General features: G+C 41.2%; 3 protein-coding genes across 3 annotated transcripts; all 3 read right to left on the reverse strand.

Moving 5' to 3' along the window:
• Positions 1 to 235: 235 nt before the first annotated feature.
• LOC115390847 (uncharacterized) lies at positions 236 to 9,003 on the reverse strand. Its single transcript, XM_030094877.1, has 7 exons — positions 8,941 to 9,003; positions 4,202 to 4,324; positions 3,972 to 4,088; positions 2,760 to 2,816; positions 2,415 to 2,561; positions 1,884 to 1,997; positions 236 to 1,807 (listed from the first exon to the last, which is right to left on the reverse strand). Exons 2-7 carry the CDS (start codon positions 4,322 to 4,324, stop codon positions 1,760 to 1,762), a joined length of 606 nt encoding a protein of 201 aa, XP_029950737.1. The 5' UTR covers positions 8,941 to 9,003; the 3' UTR covers positions 236 to 1,759.
• A 3,224-nt stretch (positions 9,004 to 12,227) lies between these two features.
• On the reverse strand, positions 12,228 to 15,994 carry LOC115392367 (uncharacterized). The gene is made up of 7 exons (XM_030096961.1): positions 15,978 to 15,994; positions 14,308 to 14,430; positions 14,078 to 14,194; positions 13,571 to 13,627; positions 13,208 to 13,363; positions 12,921 to 13,034; positions 12,228 to 12,792 (listed from the first exon to the last, which is right to left on the reverse strand). The coding sequence occupies exons 2-7, from the start codon at positions 14,428 to 14,430 to the stop codon at positions 12,745 to 12,747; spliced, it is 615 nt and encodes a 204-aa protein (XP_029952821.1). The 5' UTR covers positions 15,978 to 15,994; the 3' UTR covers positions 12,228 to 12,744.
• A 4,069-nt stretch (positions 15,995 to 20,063) lies between these two features.
• Positions 20,064 to 23,978, reverse strand: LOC115390050 (uncharacterized). The gene is made up of 7 exons (XM_030093712.1): positions 23,909 to 23,978; positions 22,633 to 22,755; positions 22,277 to 22,393; positions 21,506 to 21,562; positions 21,151 to 21,330; positions 20,865 to 20,978; positions 20,064 to 20,747 (listed from the first exon to the last, which is right to left on the reverse strand). The coding sequence occupies exons 2-7, from the start codon at positions 22,753 to 22,755 to the stop codon at positions 20,691 to 20,693; spliced, it is 648 nt and encodes a 215-aa protein (XP_029949572.1). The 5' UTR covers positions 23,909 to 23,978; the 3' UTR covers positions 20,064 to 20,690.
• Positions 23,979 to 24,631: the final 653 nt, after the last annotated feature.

Below are 24,631 nucleotides of genomic sequence, written 5' to 3' on the forward strand. Positions count from 1 at the left end.
CAATATTCAATCTTGTTTTTATTCTGTTCGAAAAGGAGTGGGGCAACGACAAACTCCTTTTAATCCCATCCCAAGGTCCTCATCAGTCACTTGACAGTGAATTTTCAGATACTTCCTGTTGACAGCTTACAATGCTTGCTGTTGTTTCCCTTGAGGCAGATGAACAAGATGTCATTATTGTTGATAGAGCTTATCTTTGTGTTTACAAGTAAAAAAAAAAGATTAAGTTGGAAAGATGGATTTCTATCAGTCTCTTCTTGGACCACTAACTGGAGTGAAAGTGATATCACATCCATATTAGCAGTAATGTGTAAAGTTTTCACATCAGAGAAAGAACACAGCAAATTCAAACCTGCTAGCCATGGGATCTTTTCTGTGTGCCATTTGATTGTTCTCTCTTTCCCTGTGAGAGTCCATGGGTTAATTATCGACGGTTGTCTGTTTCTTTGTTGATCTGTTCACGTAAGACTCCTCCAGACAACAACCAACGAGAAATTGCTACAGAGACCCACACTAGGATTAAGCAGGTATCTAAGATGAATGACTCCCAATAGTTGGACACAATAATTCCTGACTTGTGCATTTACAAACACTCGTGCACAATTTTGTTCTGCAAAAAGAATCATGGAGCTCTCATACGTGCTTTGATCCCATTTGCACTTCAACTCAGTGTTGACAGCTATTTGACCGTCATATAGATTTCTTAATCCCAAGTATCTCACGGTACATTGAGTACCAGTGTTCATCCAGCACAAAATTCCATCATACATGACACCACAGTGCCTGTGCAGGGGTATTCATGACTGATATATCTCACATACTGTCCCCTCTACATGAGGACAGTGCGACGGGTGTCAGAGCCCAGTGCCAAACCTCCACAGTGAAACATGAGCAGAAGGTGGGAAAAATGTCAAGGGTATGAAGGTCCATGTATGCTCTGTCTCATCGGTGAAAAAGGGCTTTATTGTGTTAAAGCATTGAAAACTGCCCAATAAAGTCAGGAGTTAAGAATAGTTTTTATAATTAGTTATAAATAACTGATAGGATTATAACAGTGAAGTGGTTTGGGTTCTGTTGCATGTGTTAAAGACACACATCCATGGAGATATCTGGTCAATAATCTAGGGCTTGGTAATTAATTGGTTCTTTATCATCAGTCTAATCAACATTGATTGAAAATCACAGTTTTACTAAAGAAAGAAAGACAGAGGCAGAAATTCAGAGGTCTAAAATAAAAAAAATATATATATTTTGGGCTTTCATTTATCTGAATTATAACAAAGACAACAAAGTTAGAGCAATTTTCCTTAGGTTAATAGCTTAATTAATGGTTTAGTTAATAATAGTCTAAAAAAATGGCTGACAAGAAAACCAAGGTAAATTTTTTGCGACTGGCATTTTAAAGCCAACATATGCCGTTTTTGACAACAAGCAATAAAGCACAAACGCACTATAGAGACAGATCGGGGGGGGGGGGGGGGGGGGGGGGGGGGGGGTGGTCCACAATCAGCTCAAATCAATACAAATACATAATACATAACACTGACAATTGATTTACATTATATGTGTTTTTGTATCTTCATTTGCAATATATTTTGGTTTATATCCAGTACATCGGAACTGGCCACCCACCAAGTGTGTAAGCCTGTTGGCTTCTTGGCAGTCCCACTGTTCCCCCTGTGTGATCATAGGTTGGTAAATTATAGACGATGATCACATAGATGGTTCTATCTCACTCCAGCCTTTCCTCTTTTGTTCCCTAGTCAATGGGTGCCTCAGGTGCCGTGGCAGTCATCAATACAATGGCCTATAGAGAGAAGAGAGGATGCATGATGAGGGGCGTGCACAGAGCCAGGTGTCGAGAACACTGTATATCTGCTCACCAGACTTTTTGTGGACCGCAGGGCAGCTCCAGCCAGGACTGACATGACCAGACAAGTAATTCCTCCAACTATATGATTGAATGTTTCGACAGTTCCCAGAACCGCTCCGACCATCTAGAAAACACAAACACATGCCAAACAAATTACAAAATGTTAGACAATCAAGATTATTCCTTAAAGAAAAAGGAAATGGTGTTTCAAAAGGTATATGATGAACAATACGTTGAAAAATTACTTAAATGCACATTTTAATTAATTTAATTCCCAGTGCACAATGCTGCCATTCATGGGGGATAACTTTAGTTCATAAGTTCACTTTTGTTCATAAATTCTTTTTCAATAGGATGATCAATTTATTCAAAATAAATAATAAAGGAATAGAAAATAACTGAATTGTATAGAAAGTCAAATATGCTGCCCGTCTGCTAGAGATGTGATTTCCCAACCCAAAGGTCAATCAAATGTTAATCAAATATTATTTATAATCAGTTGGTTATTGAACTCTGAAAATATTAGTATTAAAATACTTACGTGATAATTGAGTGATGGATTTGTGTAGTTGTCAAAATATTCATAATCATTCAGGTAGTGATAACTGTGAAAGTTAGGCACAGACATCAGGATGACCCAGATCATGCTTGGTACAGATATGACGCTCAGAGCCAGCGATATGGTCACCTGCACATAAACAGGGGAAGAACAGGGACATACAGTAAATAAATCACTTAATTCACGTTTAATCACTCACACAATACATGGTCACACTTAAAAATCCAAAGAGATGTAATCCAAGAGCTTATCAATATACTGTATTCCTCTGAAGGACTATACATATGTTTAACTACAACAAAACATCTGAAATAAACATATGCTTACAGTTCTCTTGGTGGGGTTTTTCTCCGTCACAATATACAGAATCCCACATGCCATTAACTAGGAGAGGATGAGAGAAAATACAGTTAAGTATCTCTCAGTCTTTTTTCGAACAAGCACAGCATTGCATTAGATTAAACATTTTCTCCATGGCCTGTTAATCACTCTGAAATGAGTTTAATCAACTTTAGGCATGACACACCCTGACAAACCAAATCAAATTACAAAAGTTGCAGGGAAAACAACCAATCAAAAGGCTGAAATAACACAAGATGAAACTACAATCATGAATCAAAAAGCCAAGCTGAAGAGGTGAGCTCTCTTTAAAGCGGACCAATTATGCTATTTTTCAGTCACGTCATATAGGTCAAAGAAGCCCAAAAACATAGTATATAAGTTTGTTTGCCCCAAATTCATGTTATGTTTGGAGTTTGAGCGGTCTAAAAAGTGGCTCTGAGGAGCCCTCCTCAGAACAGCCTGCTTTTCACAGCCTACTTTCCGGGATGCACTTGAACACATCTGGCCACGCCCACTCTCTCACACGGGGGGGGGGGGGGGGGGGGGGGGCGGGCGGGGGGCACCAATGACGTATAGAATTAATATAGTAATATAATATATTATATAATATTTCTATAATATAGTAATTCTATACGTCATTGGGGGGCACAGTCAGAGGCACGTCCCCTCGACCGTTTCAGCTTAAGTTTCAGTTTCATTTTCAAAAATGTGGTGTAGAGACAAGGAGGAAAAAGACAGTTTTCAAATTTGAACGTCTAAATGAGGCTACGGCAACAATACTACTATAACCACCTATCCGGGGGCCCCCCAAAGGCTGGACCCTCTTGTTGACATGAAGAGGAAGAATTGCATGTTTGAGTGTATATTTCGTTAAGAGTGCACAATTGAGGGAGGTGACTGAATTTTTCACTTCTGGGGGCTCATACAGAGGCTCTGGGAGGTAATATGACTGTAATGACACCTTTTTAAAGTGAATTTTGCATAATATGACTCCTTTAAATCCTTCCGGTCACAGATTATCAGGCAGATAGTTCAAGCAGAGTGGAAGCTGTAGGACGCCTCACCAAACCTTTTAGCTTTGTATTTCAGTATAAAGGGAAGCTCAAACCTCATTCTCTAATATTTTTTGCTATGTTTTGTGTTTTCAACATAAACTTATTTGACCGTATAACTAAACCCCCGTGTTGAGCCACTCACCAATCCACTGTGCGTGAGACTGGGTAGGACCGGGAACCATTTGTCTTCCGTTTCATTAAGTGCAAGCGCAGCAAAATTAACACATAATAAAGATGAACCAATGATCAGCACAACGATCTGCAGGAAAAAAATAAACTCAGTTTTATTTCGTTTGATTATATAAGCACAGTTTAAATTTGTGAACACATATTTATGCACAAGAATGTGTGTATGAGTTGTGTGTGTCTCACGCCGGTGATCTTGGGCTGGCCCTTCAGGAAGCGGTGTAGAGGTTTGAGGCCTCCCACAGTGGCAGCTTCACCCTGTCCAAGACGTCGTCCAGAGTCCCTCACAGAGCTGATCTGAACAGACATCTAAAGGACAGAAAAACACTGTGTGTTTAATGACAATTTTAATAACCAAAATCAACCTTCGGCAGCCAAAAAAAGAAATTCTGCTTTATATCTGGAATCACTTGTCTCAATGTGCAAAAACAAAAAAAAAAAAACAGCACACAGAGAGAGACTACGACCACACGCAGAGGCATCAACAGCACATAGAGAGACCTAACAATGCACGATTACGGTTTTGTGCGCACAGAATTTTGGCACTGTGTTGACGCCACACACCAGGAGCCCAACACAAAAAAGCTGAATGTGAAACAAATGTAGTTTTAGTGATTTTTGGTCGCCAAAATCAGTTTTTAGTCTTAAATGATTACCTGACAACCTTCTAAATCGAGCGTCAATGTTTCTTATTGTATTTGTTTTCATCTATACTCATAATCATAATCACGGGTATTTATGCTTGAATTTTTGTTTTACAAAAAGAAACAGTGACACGTTTAGTTATTTTATTTGCTTTTTACAAGAAAAACTAAACTTTGTCACACTGCTGCATCTACATTGTACTTTATTGCAGTGTCAAAACTGAATTTTGTACATTGTAATTTCTATATGTATTTATTTTACATGTTTACTTAATTCAAATATGTGTGAGCTTGAGAACGGGAACGGTTCATCTTGTTGGGTGACTCCAGTTACTCAAATCAGTCACAGAATCAAATTGTATGTGTAATATCACAAGCTAAATTAGGACATGATCACCCTTTTTGATCAGTTTGGGTCAAAAGAGATATATTTCTTGGAATTCCTGATACATTATTTGAAGAAAAAGAAGCATTTAGTTGGTAGGTTGAAATAAAAATTTTAATTTTAAAAATGAAAGAAAAAGTTTGCTAGAACTCACCGAATACAAAGTTTAGACACTAGAATTGTCTGGAATATCTTGGTTTTATGTGCTGAGCATGGATAAAGGAAGGTACACCCTTGACAGATAGCCAGTTGATCACAAACACACTCACATTCACTCCCATGGGCATTTTAGGGTAAAAAAGGAAACCCATGCACATTTATTTGGAATATCTAACTGGAACTGGAATATCTGGAAAAAAATTCATTCAGAGGTAATATTCCACCTGCACATGTAAACCAGGATCACAAGTGGACTGTGTCTGCTTCACCATGAGAGCTTCAATGATATGCTTGGTGAGGGCTGTGGCTTCTTCTGGGCTCCTCCAACCCTTTCTAATTAAAACGGACCCCAACCACAGTCTGGAATTCCATCAAGATTTTCACAACAGAAGGATCTCCAGTTTTTAAGCCACATTGGAGGTGCAGCTGTGCCCTCAACCATGCTGAATTTCTCCTCCGGTAGTGGGGGGGGGGGGGGGGGGGACTTTTTCAAACCTGTAGCACCAAAGTTAATCGTAAAACAAAGAAGAGAAAAACGCTGTCTACTTCTTGAAGACGTCAGTACGACACGGCTGGCCCGTCCAATCAGAACGCTTCACAGACCCCGGTGTGAGAGAGGATTTAATTCTTCGTTTTTCCCATAAAAACACAACTGTCATGAATATAATTCAGAACTAGAATTTGGCACTCAGAGAGCGCAGACCTCCGCCACAGCTCAAATCAGTCACCAACAACCATAAGAACACCATATATAATCACACAACATTGTGATCGGGGTGTGGTCAGAGCGGAGTGCTGCAGCGTGTGGTGCCTCTCTCTGTCGCCCTATCACCCTCTCTCCCTGTGTGTGTGTGTGTGTGTGTGTGTGTGTGTTTATCTGAAAAGGAAAACCGAAAAGCAACATAATTAATGTTATTTTACTTCATTTTAATTTGAAAATTGACCAGATTCTCTCGTATTTTCCATTCCAGACTTCCTGTGTGGTGTGATCTGCTCTGTCCAGCTTTACAACTCGCGGTGCACGGCGCGCGGCTCGCAGAGAAAATAGAGAGGAGCAGAGCGCCCGCGGTCCACGGCGCGAGCTGCTACTCACGCGGCGCTGTCCCGCACCTCTTGTATGAACCATCAGATAGGTTAACAGGGGCGCCGATCTGACAGTCGGTGCGCGGCGCTTCTCACTTCCGCATCGGAAGCGGCGCGTCCTGTGTGAACCAGGTGTTTGTCGCCCCCTGTCGGTGGGCCTGCCCACCCATTTGAAAGACTCCCTATCTCTCAATGATAAAGAATCTTTTAAAAAAATTCCTGGATCCAGACAGTGATCCCGATCATCACCAAAATTTCATCAGTTCTAAGTTAGCCCAAGACCCACCTTTCCACAAAGTTTCATTGCAATCCGTCAATTACTTTTTCCGGGATCTTGCTAACGAACCAAACAACCAACCAGCCAACCAATAAACCACTCAAACCAACAAACCGACATGATTACATAACCTCCTGGTGGAGGTAATTACTTAATTACCTCCGCCAAGGAGGTTATGTAATCATGTTGGTTTTTTGGTTTGTTGGTTGGTTTGTTAGCAACATTACGGAAAAAGTAATGGAAGGATGCAATGAAACTTTGTGGAAAGGTGGGTCTTGGGCTAACTTAGAATCCATTTAATTTTGGTGATGATCTGGATCACTGTCTGGATCCAGGAATTTTTTAAAGGATTCTTTATCACTGAGAGATAGGGCGAGTTTTCACATAGTTGGGCAGGCCCACCGATGAGGGACAAATGGGTCTGTTGTCCTGGGCCCAGGGTTGGAGGGGGGCCCAGAATTAAAGGTGGAGGGGCTCATCCAGCACCCCACTCATGGCTCCCGACGCAGCATGCAGGCACTGCGCTGCTCCGCGCTGCTCTGCGCCTCCCCACACCCCGGTCCAAGACCGCATGCAGGCACCGTGCCGCACCGCTCCGCGCCGCATGCCACAGCGCTCCGCTCCGATCACACCCCCGATCACAATGTTGTTTTATTATATATGGTGTTCTTATTGTTGTTGGTGACTGATTTGAGCTGTGGCGGAGGTCTGCGCTCTCTGAGTGCCAAATTCTAGTTCAGAATAAACTAGGGTGACCACCTGTCCCGTTTAAGGCTGTTTTGTCCCGCTATTTCAGTGTTTGTCCCGCGTCACGCATATCAGGACAATGTCCCCCTTTTCCATTTATTGGCAAAAAGAAAAAAAAAAAGAATACAAACAAAATTAACCAGCCCAGAGCGGGTCTATTCCTCTACCTCTATGCTCTGATCTGCGCGAGCGGAGAGCATTTCATTTCAACCAGTGGTTGCAGGAGACAACGATGACGCCCGTCCAATAGGCTGCGTTTTATGGTACTACGTCAAATGTATACGCCCCAAACAAACACACGAGGGAGTGAGGGAAGTGGAGCGGCGAGAGTCCGAGTGATGAAAGTAGAGCGGCGGAAGAAGATGTAAATGAAATGATGAGTGGACCACAGTCAAAAAAGAGAAAATGTTCTTTCAAAAAGGAATGGATGTCTTAACACAGCTGGGTGAGACCAACTGACGAGCCGACAAAGCCCTGTTCAGCTACCTGTTCAGCAGCAGCTTCTCCTGGTGGAGAAAATGATGTCAAACGACATGCTGGATGTGATTCTCATCAAAAAAAGGTCCAACAGGAAGAGACATCTAATATTATTGAGCCTCTGCAGTGAAAGAGAGGACCTTACTGGAGGCTGTAAGGTCAAGCAAAAAGTATAAATTCAAGAAGAACTAAGGTAAGAGTCATATGTTTATGTATTATAATGGTCAAATAATCATGTTTTATTGTGTATGTATCTAATGATGCTAATATTTGTTGGCTTTTTTTCCTTCTGTGTTTCAGAAATGTGTCCTCGAGCCTCTACACAGTGCTGCAAGAAGCTGACCTACTGAGAGAAAAGACACAGACTTTTTATTCTGCCTTGTACATTACAGTTAAACATGGCAGTGTTAAAAACACTATGTAACCACACTCAGTGAGCACTTCTTCTCATTTCTCATTAACATTTCAACTGTTTTCTCTGCTTAACGCCATGGGGTTTTTTTTTGTATTTTGCTTTTTTTTTCTGATAAATGAGGTACACAGGCTCAAACACATTGGTTTACTAGAGAAATATAGATGTCTAAATTGAAGAGGTTCACCATAGTGAGTGAGTCAGTCAAAGTAACCAACTCCAGACAATGTATAGAATTTCCCCCCAATAGAAGGGGTGGGGGGTTCTTCTAAACAGTTTGTCCTCAGTATATTTCAAAAGCCTGCAAAATCCTTTTCTCTCAAATGTCGACTTCTTTTCAGTGCACATTGTGCTTGTGCACCCTTTTTACAATCTCAATTTAAGCTTTTATTGTGTGAAACAGGAGATTACTTAGAAAAAGGTCAAAAAAGGAGAAAAGGTCTTTGAGTAAAGACAGCTTGCGTTTGCAGTTTCATTACCTCTTCACAGTATTCTCTGTGATCTCAACTCAAATCAAATCAGAACCAAACTGCAACTCAATATTCAGTCATTTATGTTAAGAAATGGCAGAAGAAGAAAAATAACCCGTCAGGAAGTGATTAAACCCGTTCCAGGGGGAGTTTCAAATTCTCATAGCAGTTTATCAAATTTTCATCGATTTTGTACATCTCTGCAAACTTCACAGGCACTGAAAGTGAACTATAATGATCAGAACAAACTGCAAAGCAGAGAAACACAGACCTCGTGCAGTCCAGCGGTCGGAGCAGGAGAACTGTTGTCTGGCGGATCTGGAACAGAGTCACGTTCATGTGCCATCAGTGGACGATTCGTTCATTTTGACCACAAACACTGACGTTGTAATCGCTGGGAAAACAATCGTGCAAATACCTTACATTTATATGAACTTGAAATGTTTTTTTATTCTCTCATTTAGCATGCTAATTCCTGGTAATGTTAGTTTTTTGTTAGTTTGGAAGTGCAGTGCTCGTTCAACATATTAAACGCATTAAATGAAGCAACAAAGTTTACTGAAAGTGCATGATTTGGGCGGCCAGTCATGAGCATGAGCTGATGAAATAATTTGTATAATGGCCAGAAGGTCTTCAAATGGATATAATCAAATCCATACTGTAAATTTAAAAAAAAAAAAAAAAACGGTAATTTTCCGGCAGCTGGAGCGCCAAAAACATACCATGAAATAACAGAAAATTGCTTTCTCATGAAAATACAGTTTATCTTCGTAATTGAAATACAGTTTGTAGTTGTAATTTTAGCAAGAGTTTGCCTTAATTTAAGGTTGTTTAACGTTTAATGACAAACATTTAACGTTATAAACAATGAAATTATTAAATGTGAGTCGTCTTTTTAAACAGATAATAAACAAAACAAAACTACTAGGGGTAATTTAGGGTGATCAATTAACCTGACATGCATTTTTCTTGACCGTGGGAGGTAGCTGGGGAACCCACGCAACAATAGGGAGAACATGCAAACTCATCAAAAAAGAGCTCAGAGTCCCGATGGGTACTTGAATCCAGGAACTTCATGCTGTGAGGCACGAGCACCAACCACTAAACCACCGTGCACTACGGGGATAAGTGAGAGGTGAATTTTCACCATTATTTCCGATGTAATTTTAAGGATTACATATAATTTTAATGATTATAACGATTTTCCCTCTTTTTTTAAGAGATGTAAAGTTTAATTTTACAGTTTATTTCCACAAATAACTGAAAAATATTTGTAAAATTAAATCTTTTTTTTACTGTTAATTCGTATGTAATTTTAAGTGATTTTTCCCTTTTTTTAGAGTTATAAAGTTGAGTTTTACAGTTTACTCCCTTAAATAATAGAAAAATATTTGTGAAATTACGATACACTTGTTAACGTATTTTAACAATAAATATCCATATTTGTAATTGGTTTCTTTGTAAAAGAACAGAAATACTGTGTTTTTTCATAGTTATAGAGATTTCTTGTTATACAACATTTGACATGCAAAATCACAGTTTATTTTTGTGAATTATTTGGCATTTTGAAAATACAGAAAAAATTGTAAAATGAACAGTAAAATACTGTTATATTACTATTTTTTTGGTCCTGACTCAGTTCACCTTAACTGGCCTCCTACCTGGACAGATGAGAAAATGCCTAGAAATATTCACTGACAGTAATTCATCGCCGCTCAGCAGTTCCTTGAACTGCTTTGAGTCTGGAATAGCTGTCATGTTTGGAGGAGGTGGGTGCAGGGACGAAAACCCAAGGAGTCAGAAACACTCGGAGTTCTGAACAAAACTCATTTATGTCCATGGAACAAAGAAAAAGGCAAAAGTTTTAAAACACCATTCACTCAGGAACAGAGAAGAGAGAAGCAGCCACACTCGGGTGCACGGAAGGCTGCTCACACAGGACACAAACACAGCTCACACAAAGCACAGAACTCCCACCCAGGAGCACAGAAGGAGAGCAGGAACACCTGCTGAAGATCTCACATGAAGACAAAACTCCTCACACAAAGAAGCAAAGGGGTGACTGGAATTACAGGCACAGGTGAACAACATCAGGTTGAGGAACAGCGTTCAACTTGAGGAGAGGGAGCCACAGAGCCAGAAGTGAGAGACACAGTTATCGCCTCAGTCCATGTCATATATGTCCGCTCTGGACCACCTCCGAATAGTATGAGGACTTTACTTGTCTCACTGGGACGTGAACCCAGTACATGACTCATTCTGCATTGGTATTAACTCTGTGCCTTACGGTGCTTTTTCACTAGTCCATGCTTTGCCCCACTTTACCCAGTTCAGCCCTGGTTCCTGCATGTTTCCATGACATTTTACTACCTCATACCAGGTTCTTTCATGGTCCCCGCTGGTCCCTGCTCACCTGAGGCCAAGTGGGGCTGACGTTGTGACGTCGGCAGATGGCTGTCCTCTGATTGACCAGAGTGTGACGTCAGCAGCGACTGCGGTGACACTCACGCCCGCCATTTTTAAAACCTCGCAAGAGCAATGTGGTAATATGCTCAAAAGTCAAATTGTCAGAGGAGTGATGAGGTGCGGACATGTATAATGTACTCTGCATAATGAAAAACGACTGGGACCAAGGCCAGGCAAGGCTGGACAAAGCAAACCATGCGGAGTAGGGCCAAGTGGGGATCAGTGGAAAAGCGCCATTAGTGAGTTTCCAGGTTGCTAGTGGGTTGAGAGCTTTGGATGTTGCAGATATTTCTTTTCCAGCCACCAAGCTTAGATGTGCACAGAGTCCAAAAGGGTCATTGTTACTCTGCAGCCGGTACTACACAAACTTTATGTGGGACTAAATGTGAATCAGCATCTAAACCAGTTCTGCTGACGTCAAATCCACGACAGTGTTCCAGATGTTGCATCGGCAAGCCATTCAGTCAGCTGGATGTCGGTGTGCCTTGTCCACATTCACCTGGCGATCCATCCTCTTTGCCAACTCTAATGTAAGTAGGTGATCCAGCATCAATCAAAATCTTGCTTGATAACAGCTCAAAGTTGATGGAAGCAGGTTTTTTGACTAATGTAAATGGATTTACACTGCTGCTGGATGCCGGTGCAAAGAATAGAAGCACACAAGGCTTGGCTCATAAAAAATGTCCCGACAGCTCCTGTTACTGAATGCTCCATTTATTATTTCCACAAAAAAGTACAACAGGATAACAGTACCATTATAACAGTTTAGTTAGTTATAGTCTACAGTCATGTGCTGCTCCTTCTTGCAGTCACCTTAGCTGCACCTCAAAAATGTGGTCTTAACACTGTTTTCTTCAATCATGCACAGCTGGCCTCATTAACCTGCTGCTGCCATGCCAGGTCCCTCTTGAAAAAGACACTTTGTATCTCAACAAGGCTTTTACCTGGTTAAATGAAGGATATATAAATGTATAACCTTGATGTGTAAATGCTCTTCTAGTAGAATCTGTTAGTGTTACCTGCAGTACAAACATGTATTGCAATAAAAAAAAAAAAAATTAATAAACAATGTACTGCAAAAAGGCCCTCAGCCACCCTCTGTCTCGAGGCATTTTTCACAACATACAATAAAGCAATATAGACACGGGTCCAACCACTGTCAGGCTGGAGTGTGCTCACATTGTGGACATAAAATCAATCTATCACCTTCATGACAGTGGCAAAACATTTACATATTTTGTGTCTTCTTTTGCAACATATTTTGATCTACATCCAGTACTTCTTACACACCAAGGGCCCTGTTGTAACCCTGTTGGCTTCATGCCAGTCCTGCTGCTCCCCTAGTGTGATTGTAGGCTGGGTAAACTGGTCCAGAAAGGGCCGCTGTGGCTGCCGGTTTTTGTTCCAACCAAGCAAGAGCACACTAGACTCCACCTATTTCACCAAGTCTACAGGTGGACTCAGTTGAGGAAATGGGTGGAGTCTGATGTGCTCCTATTTGGTTGGAACAAAAACCAACAGCCACAGCGGCCCTTTCTGGACCAGTTTGGAGACCCCTGGTATAGGCCGTGATGGTTCAGTCTCACTTCAGTCGTTCCTCTTTTGATCTCTACGCAGTGGGCGTTTCAGTCGCCGTGGCAGTCATCAGTACAATGGCCTACAGAGAGAAGAGAGGATGCATGATGTAAAAAAACAATCATATACAGGTTTTTGGTGAAAACCATAAATATTCTGAGGCAATCTCTTAAAGGGGCATGCACAGCTGTCTCTAATATGTCCTCTCACCTGACTTGCTGTGGACCGCAGGGCAGCTCCAGCCAGGACTGACATGACAAGACAAATAATTCCTCCAACGGCACCGTTGAATTTGAAGACAGCTTCCACAGTCCTTGCTACTTTCTATACAACACAAACAGTACACACACATGCCAAAGGAAAAAGTGTTGGGTGATCAAGATTACGCCACAAAGACAACTGACAATTTTATTCCATATCTGACTTCATTTACGGTAATTCCCAGTGCACAATGCTGCCATCCACGAGGGGTCACTTTAGTACATAAGTTCACTTACCTCATAATTTGATGGCCACATTATCTCAGTCACTGTGCCGTTGTCATAATGTTCAAGAACACTGTAGGAAGAAAATTTAAAGAATTGCACAGAGTGCGCGACTACCCAGATTGTGCAGAGCACAGATATGATGCTCAGAGCCAGCGATATGGTCACCTGCACATAAATACAATTAGAGACAGACAGGAAAAGAGCAGGGAAATACAATAAATCAATCAATCAATCAATTCATGTATCATCACTTCATACATTAAATTGCCACACTTACAAATCCAAAGGGATGAAATCCAAAAGATTATCAATGTACTGTATTTCGCTGAAGGACTATACATACATTTAATTATAACAACAACGCAAGCTTACAGTTCTCTTGGTGGGGTTTTTCTCTGTCACAATATACAGAATCCCGCATGCAACAAACTAGGAGAGAATGAGTGAAAATCCAGTTAAATATCTCTCAGTAATTTTTCACACAAGCACAGCATTAGATTAAACATTTTACACATGGCCTGTTAATCTGAAATTAGTTTAATTAACTTTTATTCGGGACACACCCTGACACATCATATCAAATTACAAAAGTTTCAGGGAAAACAACCAATCAAAAAGCTGAAATAACACAAGATAAAACTACAATCGTGAATTAAAAAGCCAAGCTGAAGAGGTGAGCTCTCTTTAAATCCTTCCAGTCACAGATTATCAGGCAGATTGTTCAAGCAGGGTGGAAGCTGTAGGACGCCTCACCAAATCTTCAGTTTGACATTTCAGTACGAAGTGAAGCTCAAACCTCATACTGTCATATTTTTTGTAATATTTTTCTACATAAACTTGTTTGAGCATATGATTAAACCCTCATGTTGAGCCACTCACCATTGCAGCGAGCATGAGGCCAGGTAGGACTTTTGTCCATCGTTCATCAATATCAAAGGTCGCGAGCAGAGCAAGAGTCACACAAAATAAAGATGCACCAAGGATCAGCACAACGATCTGCAGGAAGAGAAAAAAAACAGTATTTACCTTAATTTAGTTTAAGCATAGATTAAAATTTATGAACACACATTTATGCACAAGAATGTGTGTATGAGTTGTGTGTGTCTCACTCCGGTGATCTGGGGTTGCCCCTTCAGGAAGCGGTGTAGAGGTTTGAGGCCTCCCACAGTGGCAGCTTCATCCTGTCCAAGACGTCGTCCAGAGTTCCTCACAGAACTGATCTGAACAGACATCTGAAGGACAGAAAACACTGTGGTGAGGTACGAGTCCTGAACCCTGAACTCTAAACTCCTGAGTCTTTTTAATGACTCATGATCCATTGTCTCCATCACTCCTTCACTGACTCGTCTCGGCCACAGCGAGCTGCCAAGTGGAGGCCAGAAACCGTGCTGCTCTTGTCTTGTGTAATTTTCAAAATTAATTTGTGAAAAAAATCTGAATTTGGCAAGTGCATCAGTCCTGTTATGAGCTGTGATATACTGGCCACTAAGTTGCTGATTTTATAATTAGAAAGAGGCTTCGGAGCTGAATGTTGGAGAGGAAATGAGTCTGGTTACAGGGTGTTTTTAATTCGGAAATGGTTTATTCTGAATTAGGTAATTCAGAATTATATTCATAGTGTTTACATGGGAAAAATGAAGGATTAAATCCTCTCTCACGCCGGGGTCTGTGAAGCGTTCTGATTGGACCGTGACGTCTCCAGAAGGTAAACACCGTTTATTTCCTCTTCTTTGTTTCCCCTGATCCAGCATATTTCCGCTCTCGCCCTGCTTCAACACACCTGAACCTAATAATTCTCGTCAAGCAGAGCCCAGTAATGAGCCTGTCAATACAATCAGGTGTCTGATCCATTGAGCTTCACAGACACAAACACACTGGATTGTTCGCGAAATCTGGATGTGTTAATCGGGTTTGTAAATATCAGGTAGCCGATGATTATCAGATGAAACCCATACTGTTGTAATTATATTACTTCGGAAATCAAAAGATTAATGACTTCCAGTGAAGTGGATCATGTAGTGAGTGAGTCAGAGTGACCGCCTCCAGACAATGGACAGAATTTACCACCACTGGAAGAAGGAGGAGGAGGAGGAGGAGGAGGAGGAGGGGGCAGACGTTTTGCTGCATCTGTGATGGCTTCTGGCTTTTCCTCTGAACAGTTTTCCTTCAGCAGTGTCATTTAAACACCTGCAGAATCCTTTTGTTTTAAAACTAAAACTCTTTTCAGTACACACTGTGCTTCTGTAACATTTTCACTCATTCAACATAAACTTACATTCTGGCGAGTTAGGGAAAAAACTTTTTTTTTTTAAGACAGCTTGTTTTTTAACAGCTTGTTTGCCGTCTCATTTTCTCTACAGTTTTTTCTACAATCTGAACTTCAGCAACAACAAACAGAAATGCAGATCAATCATGAAATCATTTCTCATTTGATCATCTTTTCAGTCATTGATATCAAGAAATAGAAAAATATACATCAGAGTGATTAAGCTAGTTCTCGACAAGAGGAATGCAGTTTCAGATGCTCTGAGAAGACTATCAACTCTACATTCACTTTGTACATCTCTGCAAACTTAACTTCCAGTTAAATTGGACCATATCAGAACAAACCGATCCTTCACTGAATCCCACAGGACTGAACTCCACCCGACCCAAGTCTCAGACTTTAAAAACATCCAAGTGTTAAGCCACACTGTGAACAGTGTTAACACACTATTCGACATAAGTCACATTTAATAATGAGGACAGACAAACGGTAACAAAGTGGAGAAGCACAGACCTCGTGCAGTCCAGTGGTTGAAGCTGTAGAACAAAAATATTGCTCAGCGACTGGAACAGTTACATTCATGTGCGATCAGTGGACGATTTGTTCTTTTTGACCAAAACACTACGACGTTGTAAACGCTGGGAAAACAATCAGGCAAACAAATTTGTGTCTGTATGAGTTTGAAATGCTGTATCAAATGTTTTTTTTCTTTCTCTCATTTATTAAACTTATGTTAATGCTAATGTTAATGCCTTTGCTGTTAAGTTGAACTTACAGTTTTTTTCGATTGCTAAAACACAAAAAGTAAAAATTAGGCACAATTTTCACAACCTTTACTTCTGTCCCCAATCGCTTGACTCAATTTGTTACTACTTTAGATTTTCTTATCATATTAGAACTCTAACTTTCCTTCTTTACACTCTGATGTCAATTTCACGCCACCTTGTTGTCAAAACACAACACACAATTTTTCAGGTTTGCACACACTTCACACATAAAATCTCAAAGCATCAATCCACAACACACAGATATGCAAATCTCTAAACTTTCGTCCCACTGCTTCAGTCAATGGAGGAGGCTTGTGGAGATGTGGGCTCAGAGCAGTGGCGTAGCTGGGATTTATTCCACATGGGTTTTCATGTGGTGCTGATAGTTGCCGAGCGGGCGGGCGGGTGGCCCGGGTGGGGGGGGGGACTGAGTCCGAGTCCAAGTCCGAGTCCGAGCGATGCCGAGCAGAGAGGCGGAGCATCGCAGAACTCGGAACACGGATCGTTGGTGCGCCCCTTGTACGGCCAGCCCCCCCCCCCCCCCCCCCCAGACGGCCGCCTAGTTCGCCTGTGCCTGCAACCGGCCTTGCGTTGATGCAAGCTGGATAGTAGTGGTGCCCCATTAGGCACGTTCCCGACGCTGATATCCGCCAAACCGGTGAGTACTAGGAAAGGGCCCCCATACGGGGGATTTTCGATACGCTGTCATTGCAGCGTCTAGTGTAGCGCCTTTAAATTTGCTGTGGGCAGGATTCGGCATCTCCGCCATCTTGCTTAGGGTTACCTAAGCAAGATGGCGATTTGAAACCCAGCACAGCCAATCCTGTCCCGTTTTCTCTGACGTTACGCCCTTATGCAAGTTAAGCCCCTCCCACAAGAACGTGTGACGAATGCCCCTCGACCAATCATGGTTAGAGCCTCATGGGCTCTTCTGATTGGTCAAAGATACCTGGAGCTGTGGAGATTCCTTTTCAGCTCAGAACAGAGACAGATGGAAACGCTGTGCCCTTGCGGTAGTGCAATTATGCTACACTTGTAAAGGATTATCAATGGATACTATAACATTTAATCCAAAGAAAACACAAAAAATTTTTACTTTAATTTGTCATTGAAATGGACTGATGTCAGCCGTTCCTCGGGGCCCCCTTCACCTAGCTCGGGGCCCTATGTGTAGCGGCGCCTCTGGCCTGAGAGAAGGCAGCTGCTGGGTTCATTCTGCCTCGGATTTAAACAAACAAAAAACAAACACGAAAATCGTCGGCAGTGTGGTGGTGGGACAGGATTTCACCACAAGAGGGCCCGTGGGTTTTCATAACCCACCAACCCTACGTAAATTACGCCTGTGGCTGAGAGGCAGAGCTGGCCCGGGCTTGTTATGAACCCCAGACGAGCCCGAGTGCCACCCCCCACCCCCACCACGCCCCCCCAATTCTGTGTGTGTGTGTGTGTGTGTGTGTGTGTGTGTGTGTGGGGTGGGGGGTGGGGGGTGGGGGGGCACAGACAAAGGGGCTCATCAGGGTGGGGTGGGGGGGTTGGGGTGGGCCCCCCACAGGCACTGTAGAGCAAAACTGAAAACACAATTATAGAAATGGAATACACTGAATTACAGTAAAGACAATGCCCCCCTTCTCTCATGGACAAACAAAACATTAACTTTTCAGACAAAACATTTTATTTTCAAACGTTCCCCCCCCCCCCTGTTCAAGCATGTGCATCATGGGGCATCATGCCTCCGGTTTCTGTCACGGGCAAGCTCTGCCCACCTAAGGAAAACTGGATGTTGACAGCAGTCCGGTACTGCATGTGATATCCCATACATATGTGTCGCGATTAGCGGAAGTACTTGTAGTGTCTGCTCAGTAACCGCCCCCCCCCCCGACGGTTCGACTCCCTGCGCCAGTAGCACCCCCACCACCACCACCCTACGCTCCGACGCCCCATGCCAGTAGCACCCCGTTGAATGAGGACCCTATGCTAGAAGTTTAGAGATTTGCATATCTGTGTGTTGTGGATTGATGCTTTGAGATTTTATGTGAGAAGTGTGTGCAAACCTGAAAAATTGTGTGTTGTGTTTTGACAACAAGGTGGCGTGAAATTGACATCAGAGTGTAAAGAAGGAAAGTTAGAGTTCTAATATGATAAGAAAATCTAAAGTAGTAACAAATTGAGTCAAGCGATTGGGGACAGAAATAAAGGTTGTGAGAATTGTGCCTAATTTTTGCTTTTTGTGTTTTAGCAATCGAAAAAAACTGTAATCGCGACAGCCGTGTTGCAGCAGTGTCCGAATTCTGCCTCCTAGTGTTCACCTTTTGAAAAATGCATGCTCTGAGGGAAATGTGTTTTACAAAAAAGCATAAAACCATGTTCAGTCTATTGCAAAAGAGTGCAAGAGTTTTGAACGCTGTATGCAAACCATGAATAGTGTTCAAGGTTTTGCACACTAGAGTCCACGTTTTGAGAAATGTGTGCAGTCAGATGGTGGCTGCGCACAGTGAATGGAATTTAATGTCTCATGAATTGAGAAAAACTGTAAATGCATGACGCTAAGGCACAAAGTGCATTAAGTGCATGACTAGAGAAGCCATTAGGCCAATCATGAGCATGAGCTGATGAAGACAATTGGATAAAGCCCAAAAGGTCTTCAGAGAAATTTGACCAAATCAAGTTGTGTTCAATGTAATCATCTTGTTTATTACAAAATTACAAATTGCAAAATGACAAAATTGTCACATAGACAGATACTGTACATTTGAGAACAATCATTTTGTAATTAGGGACACCCTTGGAAGCAGACCAATGCAATGAATAGTAGCGTGCGTTGGCTTTTCCATCTGGGCCAGCAGGAACAGAATTGCAATGAAAAAACAATACTTTAATGGATGTCTACAACAAGGAACTCTTTCAGGATCTCAGAGCTGTAATTCAGATGATACATCTCGCTGTGAGGATTTTCATTTATCGAGGGAGAAGGAGCTTAAATTCCATGTCAATATTGTGGGGTCTGGTGAAATTAACAGAAATCTCCAGAGCATTTTTTTTTAAAGAGATTAAAGATGGAAACTTCCGTTTTTGAAAAGAATGATACATCTCACCATCTTGTTCCCCTCTAATCTGTGCCACACAGAGAGAACTGAAAGTGAAAAAGGAACACAGACAGACAGTTTCCCAGTTATTTTATTGGATTGCCACAGAATAACCGTCACACTTCTGCTGAGCGAAGACAAGCACGACAATCTGGCTCGATGTGTTTGATTCAGATAACACACAGCTGCAGTAACTGAAGTACTAAGTGTAGAAAACATTACTGGTTGCCCTTATTACTTTCAATGTCCCTTATTCCTGAAATCTATTTAAGATAAACTGAGATACTGAAATCAAAGAACTGATCTCTGCTATGCCTATGTGAAGGGACCTGTTGTCCTCTTTTATAGTTATTGCCTAATATATGCATATTGCATAGTTTAGGATACATGAAAACTACCGAGAGGAAATAATTCATTTTTTTATTATATGAATACTCTTTTTTATTTGCATTTATTCAATGTAGAAACCCTAAAGAATGAGAACTGTAATGGCTTTAAGCTCATTATATTGACTGATTTATAGAATATATATATATATATATATATATATATATATATATATATATATATATATATATGCAGTATATATATATATATATATATATATATATATATATATATATATATATATATATATATATATATATATATACTGTATGTATATATATATATATATATATATATATATATATATATATATATAATATATATATATATATATATATATATATATATATATATGACTATAATTTACTGGATTCTAATGAGTAGCCAGTAAAGGACTTCGATTTGCAACCCAAACTCATGTTTACTGAGCTGCAATAAACTATTTTAGCAGATCTGTACCAAAAAAGTGAACAATTACTGCCAAGGATCAATAAAGCAAAGTAGACGTAGTTAAGAAAAGCTGATGAACATTTACTGGCTAAAGAGGTAGATGTTTGGTTCCTGGAAATATCAACCTTCAAAACACCAAACAGAGATTAAATCATGAATTTATAATCATTTAGGAGCCTGAAGGCAGGGTACATTCTGCTAATGTGGGAAAAGCAGATTTATTTACTAGATTAGAAATGTAAAGAAAAAAAGCACATATACATTCCACAGTGCAGAGGAAAAAACATATTGACAAAAAAAAAAAACACCCTGATTTAAACATATATATGTGTGTGTGTGTGTGTGTGTGTGTGTGTGTGTGTGTGTGTGTGTGTGTGTGTGTGTGTGCTTATATGTGCATGGGATTATACACAAAGACAACAAAATCTTTGTGTGAAGTGGTTAACATAACAACCTGAAATGGCCTCACAGGCGAACAGGCAGACACTCTTTCACGTTTCAAAGTCTGTCTGTTGACGTTTTCCGTGCCGGGTGAACTCTTACGGCTGCTCCTCAGTGGGTGTTTCAGCCGGCAGAGCAGTCATCACCACGATGGTCTGAAGAACACAAACAGCACAATGTCAGTGACTGGTACACAGCTGAGGTTTTAATGTGATGTGAACGGTCTCTGAGTGTGGCACAACAGTCAGCCTGTCCACAATTTGTCTTTTCACCTGGCTTTTTGTGGACCGCAGGGCTGCTCCAGCCATGGCGGACATTACAATGAAGATGATCGCTCCAACAAAACTGTGGAACAACAAGACTGCTTCAAATGCTGTCACCATTTCCTGCACAGACACAAACGCAACTGTCAAATATTTTATCCAAGGTAGAGTCACAGGGTTGGATGCACCGAGTAACACAACCCAATGGACAATATTGTCCCCAATTTAACTGACAGCCATATTTTTTAAGTGTAGATTGAGACTGGTTCCATGTTACGGGCAAAAAAATACTCACCACAGTTTGGTATAATGAAGGTGGATCGTGGAACTCAGATGTCATATTGTCTCTGTAGTCGAATTCATGTCTGACGGCGTAACGAAACATATAGTATCGTCCAATTTGGGGGAGAATGCGTAGGCTTGTGAATACGACCACCAGTATAGATATGATGCCCAGAGCTAATGATGTGGTCACCTGGAAGAAGACACAAGCGGAGAGAGGTGAAGAGGAAACAAGAAGGAAGTTACAGCACAAACGGCATAATAAAGAATAATGAAACCAACTGGTTGATTTTTTTTCTGACTGGATATGTAAACACTGGCCCACCCCCACAGTGTGAAAAAGAGACCAGCATCACGACAGGACTCACTGTTTTCTTGGTGGGGTTGTGCTCTGTCACAACATACAGAATCCCACTGGCGATGAACTGCGAGTGAATGAGGAGAAAAGCATTAGCATGGCGTTACAGGGTATTTGATCCACAGCATTCTGATGGTGTTTCCTCTTGTAACGGCCATCGTTGGCAGAACTTCAGCAGAGGCATTTCACACAGAAACCGGCCAAACATCAAGTCACCAAAGAAAAAGTACTTGAGCGAGCAGGTGAAAGCTGTGAAGAACAGCGTGAGCAGGTGTGCAGGCTCAGAGCAGATTTTCTCCTCACCACACAACATATCTGCATGTGGCTGCTGTGAAATCTCACAAAAAAAATAAATAAATAAACAAAACATTTACATGTAGCTGATTGAGTTGTGCCTGCGGCTCCCTTAAATTCATGCACATAGATCTTGCATACTTTGGGAGGAATGTACTACTGCATCCCGGAGAGTTCAACGCAGTACATTTTATTAAACTGAAGTTAGTATAACGTGAGGGAACAGTGGAATATAGAGTGCTACATGTTAGAAACCTCCTGAATCACCACAGTTCATCCTCTATGACATTGAATTGTCACATATGTGAAGAGGAGCAGGTTGTTTTTTAAACAATGATTTACCATGGTAGGAACATAATGAAACAAGCAAAATCATATATTTTGGTTCATCTAAATTAGTTTTAACATGATCAAGTCAATGAACACAGCAGTCCCACCGACAGCTGAAAGAGTCACACTGAGTAAATACAGATGTTGAGCAACCCACCACTGCTCCCTGGACAAAGGTCGGTGGCACGCTTGGCCATATTTGCATGGCATGGAGTTCTTTCACTGTCGCAGCAGTGATGATGAAGAAAGAGGAGCCCAAAATGAGGACAACAGTCTATAAGAAAGAAAACAAAAAGTATTTAACTCCCATTTTTTTGAGAGTGCACAATTATCTGTGTCACAATATGTATTTTAAATGGAACAGAAGTGAAGTCTTGCATTTGCAAAAGGCTTAGGACAGTAGTAACTGTGCATCATGTAATTTGCATCAAAAATGCAGCAGTTGTGTGCGTGTGTGTGTGTGTGTGTGTGTGTGTGTGTGTGTGTGTGTGTGTGTGTGTGTGTGTTTCTCACGCCAATAATCTTGGGTTGCCCTCTCAGGAAGCGGTATAAGGGTTTGTTGCCCCCCACTGAGGTGCTTTGAACACCTCCATGACTCCTGCTGGTTTCACTCGCAGAGAAGAGCACAGCGGACATCTACTGGACAAAATCCAACACAAACAAAATAAAGAGACTGATATATCAAGTCAGATTATTGATCTCAAACTTTTGCTTGAAATCAGCCAGTATTGATTTAGTAGGCCAGAATCAGGCAGCAGTGAACGATGTTTTATATAAAGATACATATTTGAAGGCACAATTCCATTTTTATTTTAAGTACATGGTGATAATATGACTGTGACTGAGATCACTGGCCTAACTCAAAATATGTTTGGACTTACAGAGAAAAATACAGAGGTACAGTACTGTATGGAAGTGTATTGAAATCATAATTCAATTAAAAAAATCTATTTTTCATAAAAGAGAAGGTTGTGTTTCCACATAAGCTTTTAGTTTTCTCTTGATTTTACACTTCCTCAGATAGATGCTTGTGAACTGTACCAGACACTCTCACTTTCATGAAACACAGCTGATTTAGAAAAATGAGTAAACACTGGCAAGTTCTCAGTGGTGGGTTACAGGTTAGAGAGACTGTAGTCTGAAACCCGCTGCTGGCATGTTACTGCCGAGGGTCTCTAGGCAAGGCTTTGGACTCCCTGGTGAAACTGTGACATATTGAAAAAAAAAAAAAAAAGATTAAATGGAGACAATTATTTATTGATTATCAATTGGATCAATAGAGCATGTTTTCTGATATGGAACTACAAAAACTAAATTATGTAAATCGGATTTTTTTCCCTTATGTGTGTATCTTGCGCACACACACACACACACACACACACACACACACACACACACACACACACACACACACACACACACTTCGTTGAGGGGGCTCATGGGATTTGTCGTAGTTCAATCTTAATCAACTGTCCCTCAGTTCTTTTTCTGGCAAAAACTTTTCATAACAACGACAGATGTCCCGTTGTGTCTCATGTGTGCTACAAATACGTCGAGAAGTCTTCGTTGAAAAGACACTGTTAAAGCGGTGTTTTTCGTACACACAGTACAACAACTCTCGCTGAACATGCGAAACAAATCATTTTGTCCTGGGCGCGTGACGAACCTCACATCCACACACACTTAATGAAATAACAGCGACTCGGCTCTAACGTAAAAACGGGTAATTATGTCGTTTGGAATGTCTAAAAAAATAATACTTCCAGCGGTTTCAAAAGAGAAGTCAGACCTTGTGCGATCCAGTGGTTCCAGCTGCAGTTCCGTGTTGTTGAACATCTGGAGCAGCCGCACGCAGATGGGTGGTTCATGAACGATCTGTTCTTTTGAACGCCACACCCTGGGATCATCAATATCCAAACAGATGAGAGACAGACAAGTTCGTGCTTTACAGTCATTGACAGAATCACGGGTCATTGTTGATGATAACCACAATGATAATAGAAATAAAAATATATGAATGAATAACTTTTTTGCATGAGCAATTATAAACTTTTGGGTGTTTACTAATGGTTTCTTTCTTATGTTTGTATTCTTGCTTGTGTTGTACGTCACTTTGGACTAAAGCGTCTGCTAAATGAAATTGTAGAATTGTAGAATTGTTCAGTTCTTGTACTGGGAACAAAAACATCTGTCTCCAGAGAGAACAGGGATTGAATGGGTGGTGTGGATCTACATTTCCCATTCATCTTTCTTCTTCTACTCTGTCTCAGGTCCTGGAGACAATCCCAGCTGATTATGGCTGACAGCTGCTGACAGGCCACAGTTCATGACAGGACAAACTGATAGTCTGTCTCTCTTTCTTTCTCTCTCTCTCTCTCTCTCTCTCTCTCTCTCTCTCTCTCTCTCTCTCTCTCACACACACACACACACACACACACACACACACACACACACACACATACACACACACACACACACACACACACACACACAGGGACACGGACACACTGCT

The sequence above is a fragment of the Salarias fasciatus genome, chromosome 1 (genome assembly GCF_902148845.1).
Source record: "Salarias fasciatus chromosome 1, fSalaFa1.1, whole genome shotgun sequence".
In the NCBI taxonomy this organism is placed as follows: Eukaryota; Metazoa; Chordata; class Actinopteri; order Blenniiformes; family Blenniidae; genus Salarias; species Salarias fasciatus.

Coding starts and splice junctions, on each gene's coding strand:
- LOC115390847 (XM_030094877.1), bottom strand. CDS start 4,324: ATGTCTGTTCAGATCAGCTCTGTGAGGGACTCTGGACGACGTCTTGGA. Junction 4,089..4,201: donor GCCAGCCCAAGATCACCGGC/GTGAGACACACA, acceptor TTTTTCCTGCAG/ATCGTTGTGCTGATCATTGG. Junction 2,817..3,971: donor GTCTCACGCACAGTGGATTG/GTGAGTGGCTCA, acceptor ATCCTCTCCTAG/TTAATGGCATGTGGGATTCT.
- LOC115392367 (XM_030096961.1), bottom strand. CDS start 14,430: ATGTCTGTTCAGATCAGTTCTGTGAGGAACTCTGGACGACGTCTTGGA. Junction 13,364..13,570: donor AAAACCCCACCAAGAGAACT/GTAAGCTTGCGT, acceptor ATTTATGTGCAG/GTGACCATATCGCTGGCTCT. Junction 13,035..13,207: donor TGTGGCCATCAAATTATGAG/GTAAGTGAACTT, acceptor TGTGTTGTATAG/AAAGTAGCAAGGACTGTGGA.
- LOC115390050 (XM_030093712.1), bottom strand. CDS start 22,755: ATGTCCGCTGTGCTCTTCTCTGCGAGTGAAACCAGCAGGAGTCATGGA. Junction 21,331..21,505: donor ACAACCCCACCAAGAAAACA/GTGAGTCCTGTC, acceptor GTCTTCTTCCAG/GTGACCACATCATTAGCTCT. Junction 20,748..20,864: donor TGCGGTCCACAAAAAGCCAG/GTGAAAAGACAA, acceptor TGTGTTCTTCAG/ACCATCGTGGTGATGACTGC.